Source organism: Motacilla alba, chromosome 3, assembly GCF_015832195.1.
Source record: "Motacilla alba alba isolate MOTALB_02 chromosome 3, Motacilla_alba_V1.0_pri, whole genome shotgun sequence".
Lineage (NCBI taxonomy): Eukaryota > Metazoa > Chordata > Aves > Passeriformes > Motacillidae > Motacilla > Motacilla alba.
In genome coordinates, this window is record NC_052018.1 from 106,059,469 (window position 1) to 106,073,243 (window position 13,775).

General features: G+C 45.0%; 1 protein-coding gene across 1 annotated transcript; it reads left to right on the plus strand.

Annotated features, from left to right (window-relative positions):
- The first annotated feature begins 5,759 nt into the window (after positions 1–5,759).
- Positions 5,760–12,096, plus strand: SDE2 (SDE2 telomere maintenance homolog). The gene is made up of 7 exons (XM_038133685.1): positions 5,760–6,077; positions 7,052–7,169; positions 7,721–7,832; positions 8,478–8,647; positions 9,257–9,368; positions 9,975–10,371; positions 11,806–12,096. The coding sequence occupies exons 1-7, from the start codon at positions 5,952–5,954 to the stop codon at positions 12,022–12,024; spliced, it is 1,254 nt and encodes a 417-aa protein (XP_037989613.1). The 5' UTR covers positions 5,760–5,951; the 3' UTR covers positions 12,025–12,096.
- The last annotated feature ends 1,679 nt before the right edge of the window (positions 12,097–13,775 follow it).

Consider the following 13,775-nt stretch of genomic DNA (forward strand, 5'->3'; position numbering starts at 1 on the left):
CTGTAATTAAAAGCTTCATTAGAAGGAGAGCAAAAGTAAAGAGGCAGAGGCCTGGTTTTGGTATCGTTTTCCTATAAAATACACTGTTTGCTACAAGTGACCCATTCAGCACTCTCCAGCTGTATTTGGTTAAAATAAACACAACAGACCAAATCTCAGCATTGAGACTAGCAAAGCAGAGAAAACACAAGGTTCAGGAATTCTTAGAACCTGAAGTGTTACCCTCTACAGTGTTACCTGAGTGTCTAATTAATCAATTCATTTCAAACTATTGCTGCCCAATTTCAAATTGCTATTAAGAACACTAACAAGGCTGGGTGTGCTGATGATACGGCCAAACAAAGAGGAACCTTGGTTTTTCAGGTTCCTCACATATGTATGTGCAGAGCAGTGCATGTTCCTCCCCTGAAAGAACTCAAAGTTTAAATATCCCTGCATAGGATGGAGACAAAGGTGTTAAGCACAATGTGAGGGTAAAACTGGGTTTAGAGTGACCTTAAAATCTTGATTATCTCTAAGTATTTGCACTAGTAACAACTGTGGGCTGTAAGAATAAAAAAATCCAGCTACCAGCCCCAGACTTGCTCAGAGATTGAAATCCAGGCATTCCCTGTGAGACAATAAGAATATTAAACAATAGCTATTGCATTCATACAATGTATAAGTAATATTTCTATTTCTCCCCCACCTGCTCCCATCCCAGTATCAGGTATCTTAATTCCCTGTCTCTCCCCATTGTGTCAACGGCACAGAAACTGAAGCAACTGGCTATTGACATTTGGCAGGAAACTGCTCTTGCAAATATCAGCTCAGATTCATTACAGTTAATTACATTTTTGTCAAACAGTATGATATGTCAAACAGTATCATATTGTCTGAACTAAAAAAGTGTTCCCTCATGTTATACAGTCTCTTAGTTATTGTCCTAAGAACACACACAGGTTTCCTTTCATCCCTTATCCTCCATTGAAAAATAATATGAAAGCATGCAACACATTTAATTGCAAATACATGATGTGGAATTTACCCTTCGGGATACCATTAAAATGTAAAAGAAAATATATCCAGATGATCCAGTTCCATATATTTATGATAGTACATGACTGACTTCCTTGCAGACAAAACCCCCCACTCTTAAAGGACATGTTTTCAAATTTTGGAAGTGACCTCAGTGGACAAAATTCACCTGTGTTAATATCTCTGCACACTTAGAATACTCTAAAAGGAACACAAGCATCTGTTTCATACTTTTAGTGAGGTATTCCATCCTTTCTCTTACCTGTGTCTAGGAGCATTTTTAGAAGTGAAGAACACTGAATTCTTACCAGAACAGCTCTTGACCCACCCTTGCTAATCTGGGCCCCTGGTGAACAATTGGTTTTGTGTTCTTCACTCCCACAAGCATCCTTCAGGTGCAGATTAGAAGACAGGGACCAGCAAGTACCTTACTGTGATCCTGGTCTTGACAAACCCTTAAAAAACACTGGAAAGCATTGATGTCACCATTAAAATGGAACACACAGGAGGAAACAACGAGGGTGAATGAACGAACAAGCGAATGAATTGCAGTGTTATGACAGTAACACGTCTGATGGTTCCAGACAGACTGAAAAATCTGTGTTCCATGTCAAATCAAGGAATAGCAGATCACAGCCTGGTCTCCCACACTGCATCCTGCAGGCCACAAAACCCCGCCCGCTATCTCCATCACATGTGGATATCAGGATGAAATACAAAAAGGATGGGTGGTCTCACCTCCTAAATTATGTCAAGATAGCAGAAAGTTTTAAATGCTAGACTTGATCCTTTGACTGATTTGATAAGGTAAAATAACCAGTTTGCCTGAGTGTCACCACTGAAATAGTCAGAGTACTTACTTATCCCACAAGGATACTGTCAGGTTTAATTAATTATGTCTGTGAAATCCTTTCTAAATGAAAAGTGGCAAGCATGATTTATTAACTAAGTCCAAAGCACCACTGCAGAATCAGAGAGTGTTCATTGTTTTACCAAGAGAATAACACTTCTCATAAAATACATTTCAAATGGGAAATTATAATAACAGCCCTTTTGACTTATTTAGACTTTTCTGTGAGGAGCAAGGCAATAGACTTTTGATGAGTTCTAGGAATAGAAGCATAATGAAGAACAAGAGACACAGGAACACTCGCCCACTGACATGAACCAGCTAAATGGTGTTGCATAAATCCTGAGAGCAGGGTCTGCTGTAGGACTGAGCTGAGAGAAAACCACTCCTCTGCTTATTAAATGCTGCTTGCTTGTAGTCTGACTATGTGCAGGGATCTGGGCAAGTCTCACAGACACAATCACCCAACCACAAACCCCAGCACTGGACAGAGAATGGCATTAGTAGCCCAAAACAACCTGTAAGGTGGTGATGTAGGACCTGCAAAGGGCCTGATCTGTGTCAGCAGCACTGCACTGCTGTCAGCTCTCCTGCTCTCAGGGTATCACAGCTCTAACCTGCAGCCAGAATCCGCGTGTCACAGTTAGGAATGACAGGTTGCTGTCATGGATGGACACCTCTCAGGATGGGGTCTCAGGACCTTCTTTTTAGGTCCACTTTTCACTGAGACGATACAAAATCCCAGAGATAAAAGAGCAGACTGAAACAATCAGAGAAGACACAGCTCAAACAACCTGTGGATTACACTGATTCAGAACATCCACAGGGCAGTTCTGTGGCCCAACTCTTTCCTGGACAACTCCACCTATTTGGCCTGTACTGGCAAGTTCCACGCCCTCCATGCCAAGAACAGGAGTTTCAGAGGAGGAAATGATTCATGCCCTCAGAATGCAAGTGAAATCCCACAGATCAGAAGAAAATACTTATTCATCTGCATAAGTATATATGCATACCTCACATTCATCAATTACATTTCAATCAGATACTGCAAATTAATAAAAACACCCCAAATCTGGTGGGATTTAACATCAGGTGGCATGCCACAGATATGGCATGAAACAAGCACTACCACATGACTTAAAATACAATGGCAACTGAATTTGGGCCTGATCCAGCAAAAAATAACCATAGCTTTTGCAGGCTACAGACACATAGGGTTTGAATGGCTCCACTGTGTCAACATAATTCAGAAATATCAACCTGTTGTAGCAAATAAAGACAGTAAGGGATTGTCTGGACTGGGTCAGAATCCTTTACCAAAATATTTTAGCTACAATTATAGTGTAAGAAATGGTGGGTGATGTTTGATTTGTGAGTTGGCCAAGACAAACCCATCGGGAGAGTCCCCTTAATTAAGTTATTACTCATTTGTTTACATTTTGAAGTCTCCACTTCAAGTCATCCCTCTGCCTCTTTGTTTCCCTGCTTCCTCCTTCTTGATCACATCAGTTTAAGACAGCCAGGCATGAGAACCCCTAATCCATGCTGGCACGGGCCTGGCCAGGCAGCAGGGCTCTTCAGCAGGCTGAAAGGGTGGGACAGCCACATCACCAAACTTTTGGGAACAGCCAAGCAGCTCAGACACAAGCCCCATCTTTCTAAACCAGCACCGTGCTTAAGAGCTGAATTCCCCTGCAGGCTCCAGCACTGGAGCCTATCTCTCTTGCTAACAGGGATTTTCAGGGTTCCAGGTGCCACCCTGCCAGGGAAGCTCCCACCTGGGCTGGGGACACACCTGAAGTGGGCAGATGACACCGTGAGCCATAGTGCTTGCCCATGCTGCTATTAAACAAAAAGGCACTGCAGGAACCATTGTTATTTGGAGATGAAGTGACAGGTGTATCACACTGCAGGTCTCAGGGCAGTCCAACCACATCTTTGCTAGTGTTTGAAACAATTCCCACCAGAGACATCCGGGAGCAACCTGCCTCCAAACATCCTCTATGTGGATGGTTATATTGAAGATGAAGACATGGAGGAGATCTGAAACCATCAACGAGTACAATGGTTGCACTGCCTGGATCATACCTCTGTACACATCCTTTCCTGAACAGGTAGAGGTGAGATTTTTTTTTTCCTAACTAATTCTTCAGTCTCCTGCTTACAGGTAGTTCCTGAGCAGCTGATTGTGGACTCCTCCTCCAGATCAACTTTCACTCTGATTTAAATACATCACATGTGACTACATAATTGAATCATGGAATCACAGAATGGCCTAAGTTGGAAGGGATCTTAAAGATCATCCTGTTCCAAGCCCCTGCCACGGGCAGGGATGCCACCCACCAGACCAGGTTACTCAAAGCCCCATCCAACCAGGCCTCGAATACTTCCAGGGATGGGGCAGCCACAGCTTCTCTGGGCAACCTGTGCCACCACCCTCAGTGCAAAGAACTCCTTCCTAACATCTAATCTAAATCTCTGCTCTGTTAGTTTAAACCCACTCCCCGTTGCCCTATCACTATCTGTCCCTGCCTCTTTTCTATAAGCTTCTTTTAAGTACTGGAAGGCTGCAACAAGGCCCCCCCAGAGCCTGCTCTTCTGCAGGCTGAACTACCCCAGCCTGTCCTCATAGCTGAGGTGTTCCAGCTCCACTGAGCCCTCCTCTGGATCTGCTCCAACAGGCTGCCTTTCTTGTGCCGAGGGTGAGCCAGCCACAGCCCTCCAGGTGGGGTGTCATGAGGGGAAAGGGGGTGAAACACCTCCCTTGAGCTGCCAGCTGTGCTTCTTCAGATGCAGCTCCGGATGTGTTTGGCTTTCTGGACTGGAAGTACACACTGCTGGCTCCTCTCCAGATTTTCACCCACAAGAATCCCTGATCCTTCTCTGCAGGGCAGTTCCCAATGAATTTATCTCCCAGTCTGTCCTCATGTCTGGGATCACCCCGACCCAGGCGCATCGCCCCCATATATCAGAGTTCTGGGCCTGTTCCCATCCCTATGAAAAACTGTGTGTGGGAGTAAACAAGGCGAAGAATCCACAGGGACGCGCTGCAAATCCTCGCGTGAAATTCGTACCATGTTTGGCCATGTGAAAAACGCCAATCACTTGTTTTTAAAATTTTAAAAGTTTAATCGTAATAAAATGGTTATAAAAATAGTAATGTAACTAAAGTAATGAAAATTTGAACAATTGAGATTAAGACAATACGAGACAACAAAAAGAGTTATGGACAGTCCGGGTACCTCCTTCTGGGCAAAAGAAGCCCGAAAAAGAACACAGGTTAACAGAGGATTAACTCATAAAAACAATACCTTGTTGCATATTCATACACCTCATACATGATGCATAAATTCCATTCAAACACAGGATTCTGTCTGATCAGTGTCAGCTTCTTCCTCTGAATCCTGACGGCATCCTCAGGGCTGAGCAAGGTGGGAAGAAATTCGTTTCTTCTGACAATGGAGCAATAAATTCTTTTTCTCTGAAAGATTCAGGTGTCCTGTGGCCGCTATCTGGTGCGAGCACCTCATTCCTTTCTTTAAAAAAATATCCCACGTACATAGTTTCTATTTTAACATTATGTTATAACCTAAAACTATGTTGAACACACTACTTAAAAAAATTAATCGATTAAGAAAATAGAAAGCCTAACTTTCTAACATAACACACATAATATTCATTTAAATATTTGCAAAAAACCAATCATAAACCCCGCGTTTTTCGCAGCCGGGCCATGCAGGGCTGCCCATCCCCGCTGCATTCCCTGCACCGGCGGTGCCACCGCGGCGGCCCCGGCCCTGAGGGGGCACGAGCGCCCCCCCCCACCCCGCTCCTCCGCTGCCGCCGCCAGCGGGAGCCACGGCGCGGCTCCGCCCGTGACGGGCTCCGGAAAGGCTGCACAACGCGGCGAGCTGCTCGAATTGCTCGAATTAGAACGGCGGGGCTCCTTGGACTCGCCTTGAACCCTTTACATAAGGAACGGCGAGCGACCAGACGCGATAAAAACGGGCCGCGGGGCGCCGGGCGGGGCTGAGGGGCGCTGGGGCCGAGGCCCCGCCCGGCTCCGCGTCACGTGGCCGCAGCGATGGCGGCGCCGGGGCCGGACGCGCTGTGGGTGCGGGACCCGCTGGGGCCGCGGGCGCGGCCGCTGCCGCTGCCCCCCGGGGGCGGCTCCGTGCTCTGCCTCCGCCGCCACCGCGCCCGGGAGCTGGTGAGTGCCGGGGCAGCGGGCGTTGGGCCCTCCGGCCTGGCGGGGCGCTGCGCTTCCGGTGTCGGCGGCGCTGCGCAGGCCGCCCGCGGCCGGGGCGGCCGCGATCCGCACCTGTGCGCACCTTGCTTTCGTCGCTGTCGCTTAGCTGAGCAGCAGGGGTTGCTGTAAGAGAGCCCTGTAGCCTTTTCTCTGCGTTATATATATATATATATATATATGTACATATATATATATATGTATATACATATATATATACACATATATATACACCTATATATATGTATATACATATATATACACCTATATATATGTATATACATACATATATATACATATATATATATATATATATATATGTGTGTGTGTGTGTGTGTGTTTGTGTTTATATATATACACAGGTGGGTTGACTCCAGGCGCTCTCTCCTCCTGCTTCTCAGCTGGGCAGGGGGAGAGAAAATGCTACAAAATGTAACAAAAAGGGGTCCAAGGTGGAGATAAGGACAGGTAGATCTCTCAGCAGTCACCATCACGGGCAAAACAGACTTGGGGAAATGAACTTCATATGTTACCAGTCAAAATCAGGGTAGGATTATGAGAGGTAAAAGAAATCCTAAAAACACCTTCCCTCCTCCCCTCACTCTTTCTTTCTCTCCCCTTATTGCCTTCCCGCTAGTGGCACTGGAGGACAGGGAATGAAGGTTATGGTCAGAGCAGCACAGGTTGTTTCTGAATTTTTCCCATAGTGTAGTTTTTCCCTGTTCATGTTTGCAAGCTGATTTAGACTTTATTACGTCCTTTGGTAACCAGGAATTAAAGCAAGCACCATTAGCAAATGTTCATGCTTTTCTAATTGTCTGATTTTTTTTTGCTCATCTCTGGAAGGAAGAAAACATGACTGCTTAAAGATTTTCTTTGTCAGAATGTTTCGTTTTTTCTGGCTCACATGATCTGACTCAATTTTGCTGCGTTTTTAGAACATCCCAGAAGAAAGCTTGTATGTGAAGTGTAATGGGCGACTGGTCAGCGATGAAGATGAGTTGCAGAGTGGAGTCGTTTATAGCCTGGAGCCGAGGCTTTGTGCTGGAAAAGGAGGTTTGTTGTTTATTCTGCTTCTTAGTGATTAGATTCTTAGGTTAAAAAACTGCTGTTGTGCCACAGTCTATGCTGACTGCAGGAGTCTTCAGATACTGGCAGGTTGCTTGTTGTCTGTATGACTGATACAGAGTCTCTGAGCTAAAACTGAAGTGTTTGTGCAAAGCTGAGGATTGACCAGGGAAGCTGAAGTCCAGATCTTCCTCACATCCCTTTTCAGCTTATCTCTGTTAGTAGAAGTCTGTAGCATGCACCAAAGTGACTTCAGAGTTGAAATTGTGTTGAAAAGGACCTGTCATCTTAGGCTGCAGAGTTTCATTCAGTGGTCACTTATGACAAATAATTCAGGTACAAGTAGTCTGTGATTTGAGTGTGTTATGTGACCTAATTGACTTTATCTTCTATTATTAAAAAAAATAAATATATAAATACCAAGATCTCGGTAACCAAAGAGCTAAAGAATTCAACCAAAATTCAACCTAAGCCGTACTCCTTATATTGACAAGATGCTTGTGTTTAGCTAATTCCTGTTTGCTTTTTTCCTCTGGAAGGGTTTGGGTCGATGCTGCGAGCCCTGGGTGCTCAGATTGAGAAGACAACAAACAGAGAGGCGTGTCGCGATCTCAGCGGAAGGAGACTGCGCGACGTCAATCACGAGAAAGCGTAAGGCATTTTCTCCGAGGCTGAAATGGTGAAATCACCTGATCCTGTAGCTCACTGCTAGCAAAAGAGGTCAAGTGACTGCCTGTTGTAGCAATGACATGCCTGTTGTAGCAATGACATGGTGTTTTGAGTACTAAAAAGAACAAAATCTTAAGTGCAGATGGACTGGAAGCCGACTGGACTTTCCTGACTTTCAAGTGACTGCCTGTTGTAGCAATGACATGGTGTTTTGAGTGCTAAAAAGAGTAAAAGTGAAATCTTAAGTGCAGATGGACTGGAAGCCAACAGGGCTTTCCTGTATTACTGCAAAAATAGATGTGATTTTACTGCAGCCTGGGTCTGAGAGACTGTTCTGCACCTCTTGGTGCAAAATTCACAATTCCTTGTGTGGAATTCTCACAAGTTCTCTCTGAAGCTGCAAGACCACAGTCCTGGGGATGTGTGAGCTCAACTGCTGTTTCTGGCTTTCCCAATAAACCCCACTCTCCTCTCTGTAGCCGCGTCCCCGTCTGTTTCCTCAGTCATTCCGCTGGGTGCTGTTGCCTTTTCCCATCGCCTGCCAGCCTGGCAGGGGTGGGAGCGTAGTGCAGAGCGGGGAGCTGCTGTCACAGCCGTGAGCGCTGATGTGGGGCGGTGTCGCTGCAGGATGGCCGAGTGGGTGAAGAAGCAGGCGGAGCGGGAGGCGGAGAAGGAGCAGCGGCGGCTGGAGAGGCTGCAGCGGAAGCTGGCGGAGCCACGGCACACGTTCACCGACCCCGAGTACGAGCGGCAGTACCGCGAGATGGCCGAGCGCCAGGAGGAGTCGCTGCGCATCGGTACGGCAGCCTGGCCTCCCCTCCTCGGAGCAGTTGGAAAATCTAAAAAAGAATTGATTCTTTTCGGTTAAATGAAATCTTGAATTTTTGTCTGCGGTGCCTGTTAAATTCCACTGAACTGCGTGACACCATACAAGTGATGCTTCACCTTGCTTAGCTAGGTCACCTCGTAATAATTCTGTGAAGGTGATGTTGCTAGTTGAGCTGTGAGAATTACCCAGTGAAACTATAAAGGGGTTGTACATAAAAACTAGCTACTGGATCCAGCTGCAGAATACCTTGTTTCACTTCCTGGTCTTTGTAGTTACTTTGTTTATCCCTATATTGTTCTCTTGCTGTCAGCTAGGTAGTGAAACTTGAGGCTGAATGGGATGAAGAACCTGATAGTTCAGTTCAGGAATCCAATTTTAATTGACTCCGTGCCTTAGTAAATCCACGTAGGAAAGCTTTTGCTGCTACTCAGTTTATGTTCAAGCTTTGAGTCTATATCACCAATAGTGATTCTTTCCACTAGTGTTTTAAATTGCATCTGAAGTGAAAAGAGAAGTAGAATTTACACCAGACGTTAAGTGTGTCCTGATGAAGTTCACTTTCAAATTTGTTTTGAAGGCTTGCAGGTTATTGCCAGCAAAGCAGTGTCGTCAGAAAGTGGCAAGAGTCGGAAGCGTCCAGGTGAGCCTGGGAAGAGCGAAACAAAATCTGAAAAAAGAAAATGTCCTTGGTAAGAGTTATACCTTGTTTCTATACTCCAGGCTTAAGCCTTAAAAAGGATGTAAAGTTAGATACATACAAGTAAGCAGAGTCTAGTCGGAGATGTAGACTGAAATAGAAATAAGAAAACTGGACTGATTAAATCAAAGAACTGAAAGTAAACATTTCTTCATTCCTCTAATTCTGTCCCAGATGGAGGGGACAAACTTCATTTGCAAAAATAGATACTTTTTTCCCCCCCTACCCCTTCTAAATTATTATGTTCTACTCCTTCTTATTATCCTTTTCTTCATAAATTAATTATAATTTACAGTGAACTTAAAAAGATTGGTTTTCTCCCCTGGTATCTTTCATCTAATGTAACATGGAAGAGAAGTCGAAGATTCCTGTCATTTCTGTTTTGGGAATGCTGTAATACCTGTTTTGGGCATTTGTAGGTTGTTTTCAATATCAACAGTTCTTGCACTAACTAAACTAACATAAATACCTGTTAGAGTAGCTCCTTATATCTCTCTGAAGAGGGTTTTGGAAAGAAACGTGGCAATTAAAAAAATTATTTAAAAGAAAAAAAGTGAAGATAGATGCATGCTAATTTGTAACATATTCCCTGTGCCAGGCCAGGATTGGATGAGGCCACAGGCTCAGGCTGTGAGGATGACAACAAGGATGCCTCCCCTTGTGCATCTGACAGAAGTTGTCCATCAGGCAGCAGTGCTAATGGAAGCGTTGGGAATTCAGATGAGTGTTCAAGCAGCTCTGTGGCTTCAGCAGAGGACAGTCCATCTACCAGTGCAAGTGAGAAACCACTGGAGCAGCCAGAAGGTCCTGGAAGAGATCTGCAAGGAGAGGTGGGCACAGGTGGGCAGGCTGAAATTCTGTCTGAAGAAAACAGCAAAATGACAGAGGCCCCAAAGGAAGACACCCAAGGGAAGAATGGAGTGACACAAGCTCAGAAAGAAGAGCAAGAAAACGTTCCTGCCAAGGCAGAGGAAACAAACCAGTCACAGAGCACGGTAAGTATGAAGCAGGACAAAATGTGGCGTGTCTTCAGCTGCTTTTAGGGCTGAAAAAGCAAACAAGCTCCAGCAATGTAGCTTTTTCCATTGGATTGATGAAAGTCCAACTGATACTTGGCAGCAAAAGGTGCCAATACTTCTGATTTGTGGGTCCTTGCAGAATATTACTGTCAAAGATTGTGGGGATAGTGAATCTAGGCTTACTCTAGCAATAATAAAAAGTGTAGCCCTTTTTTTCAGGCTAGGGAGTTACTGGCATTTTCTGCCTTTTTTCACCTTGGGTGTAAAGTCTGCCACTGGCAACAACTGAAGTCTGATGTGTGAAAGTTCATTGCAGTTCCGTGGGGAAAAGACCAAGGATGTAATCTGATCAATTAGAACTTTGTCATCTACTGTACTATTAGAGCTGGCAAGTTTTAAACAGGATGTTTACTATTCTTCACTGTTTACCTTTTGCTCAGTATTTGTGAGACTTTCTATTCCTAGAACAGGAAACTCCACCAATGCTGTGGCAGATTGCTATTGCAGGTGGAAATCTTTTTATAGTAGTCCTTGATGAATTTTTTTTTTTTTAAGAAGCAGGGTGAGAATAATGAGGTAACCATTTGGGTTTTTATATGCTTAGCAGGACAAAGGTTCTGATTTTGCTGGCAAGGATTGTTTTTGCCAAGTGCATGAGGGGAGTTCTGTCATTCCCACTGCTGTTATTCCTTGCTCTGAAGTCTCTTAGGTACAGACTGTAAGAGCAGTATTTGCATTTAAATATTGAAAAAAGTGGGTAGATTTGGATGTCCTTTGTAGTGTGTTAGTAAATTCCAGCATTTGAATTATCCCATCTATTCCATGTTTTTTTGTAGACAAGGCCCTGGTTTGGACTAGACTATCTGTAGGGGTCCTTTTTACCTTCAGTCAATTTGCAAATACACCACTTTCCTTTGAGGATGAATTTTAATCCACATTTTCTTTTAGTGGCAGGATGAGATGTGAACTTCACAACTTGTTTTTTGGGGGTTAATCTTACTGAAAAGAGATGCTTCTTAATAAATTTCTTTAATTACAGCATAACTGCATTAGAAATCACTTCTATCCTCTTTCCTGCTCCTGCTGGAGGTACATTGGTTGTATTCTGCATCGGGCTAAAAAGGGGCTGTCAGCTTTGCTGTGCCTCTGGAAGCCAAGGTGAAGCTGCTGAACTGCTGGGCAGGATGGCAAACTGATGTTTGTCATTCAGTTTTCTTGGGAGTATTGAACTTTCCTGGGATAATCACAGAATCTTCTGAGGCCTAAGGGACCCACGAGTCAAAAGTCCAGCTCCTGGCCCTGCACAGGACAGCCCCAAGAATCACACCATGTGCCTGAGAGCATTGTCCAAATGCTTCTTGAACTCCTGTTTTTCTCAAATGTTTTTCTCCAACGTTTTTCTCTTTTCAGGAGGTAGAACCAATAGACCTGCTGGCCTTCAACTCTGCTGCTGAGCTGGAAGCCCTGGGTTTAGAGAAGCTGAAGATGGGATTGATGTCTTTGGGACTGAAATGTGGAGGCACTTTGAAGGAAAGAGCAGCAAGGCTTTTTTCAGTGAGAGGTCTGTCTAGAGACCAGATCAAGCCATCCCTATTTGCAAAGCCCCCTAAAGGGAAAACCTCTGGTTAGATTTGGGAATATTTACCTTTTTTTGCATGTGTATTTGATGTCATTAAATAAAAGCTCTTGGTATCCTTTCAACTGAGTATCCCCAGCTTCTGAACTCAGATTCACAAGTTTGATTAGCATCCTAAGGGGTTATGGAAAGGATGGACAGGTGGGGAGGATATCATTATAGACACGGTGCTTGGGGATCTGTTCCACAGTGTGTTGGAGGGAGAGGAGAAACCCTGAGGCTCTGCAAATCACATCTCATGGAGGTTGTGACAGGACAAGGGGACTCTGTGTGGGAAGGAAATGGGTGTGTTTACTGACTTTCATTAGGAAGCTGGGATGCAGGGTGCTTGGGAGATCACCTTAGCACGTTGAAGTTTTGCTGGTGCAAATCCAGTGGGTGGGGATGTTAAATCTGGCAGTCCCTGCCCGGGTGACAAACCTTTGATGTCACCAGCTCTCTAAAAGGCAGAGACAGTGTGTGGGACACTGCATCTTCAGTAGTGCCAGAATGAAAAGAAATGCCCTACATCTATTTCAGAGGGCAACAGCTGTACCTTGAAACAGCTCCACACTTTGGCAAGTTTATTTGGGAATTGTTTAGCTCCTGCTGAGTTAAAAAAGGAACAAGCACTTGCTCTAAGGTCTTCCCACACTGAGGATTAGCCTAGAGCATGATTGTGTCTGGAGAGCCAGAGGGGTGCCCACTGGCAGTTCAGGACTTTCACATGCTCAAAGGGTATCCTTTTGAAAACAGCTGGGTAACAACAGGACTTGGACTGATCCTTCTACAGAAGAGAAACAAGTAGGTGAAGTGCTTGAAGCTTTTTAAGAATTTGGACAAGAACAGAAAAGTCAGCAGTCGGGGAAAAAAAAAGTATAAATGGAACCAGTTCCAGTGTTATATGGGCTATTTCTGTAGGAGAGAATGGCATCAGAGCAGAGGGGATCTTTCTAGTCCAGGGCAAGAGGATAATGCAGTTTGCAGCCTGTGTCTGTCTTATTCCTAAGTATTTATGTAGCTTTAGATTTCAAAGATGTTTCTGGTTGTAAATGCACCAAAACTGTGAATATCTTCCCAGAGAAAAGGTTCATTCTCCTACGGAATCGCTTCCCCAAAAAGCAAGTGGTGCGACTTACAGAAGTCACACTTCAGAAGTGTCATTTTAAATGCGTTTATTTCAAGCACCTAAGCACTGCCTCGTGTTTCACCAGCATTTCAGAGTTACTGACTGAAAAAAAGTAAGGAGTGAAAACACTGGCACAAGCCTGAGAGAGGGCTTTTCCTCACTTCACACGGATCCATCTCTTCCCTGGAAATAAAGATGAGTACATCTAATACATAAAGCAGGGAACAGGACAGATCATGGAGGGAAGGAACTGCTGGAAGTTTAGAAATATTACCAGCAGCAGACACAACACCAGCTGCCAAAAGGCTGCATTCCATTGTCCTCACCTGCACGGTGCTAAGGAACAAGTTCCTCCAAGGCCACTCAGTGATGTGAACACGCCTTTGGCTGGAGCGTGCTGGAATTGCTTCCATCGGGTTCCCGGCTGCTGCAGCTTCTGCTCTGGCTGCTGTAGGTGGCACTGGACTGACGCGGAGGATGGGTCTGCTCCCAGCAGCGCTGGCAAAGCCTCGTCCCTCCGCACAGGACGCCTGACCCGAGTCCCGCGGGTGCTGCTGAGGAGCGGGGGGACATGGGGACAACTTTACACCGTCCTGCCTGCTCCTGAAACAGCCGCAGTCAATCCCTCTGATCCCC

Coding starts and splice junctions, on each gene's coding strand:
- SDE2 (XM_038133685.1), top strand. CDS start 5,952: ATGGCGGCGCCGGGGCCGGACGCGCTGTGGGTGCGGGACCCGCTGGGG. Junction 6,078..7,051: donor GCCACCGCGCCCGGGAGCTG/GTGAGTGCCGGG, acceptor CTGCGTTTTTAG/AACATCCCAGAAGAAAGCTT. Junction 10,372..11,805: donor CAAACCAGTCACAGAGCACG/GTAAGTATGAAG, acceptor TTCTCTTTTCAG/GAGGTAGAACCAATAGACCT.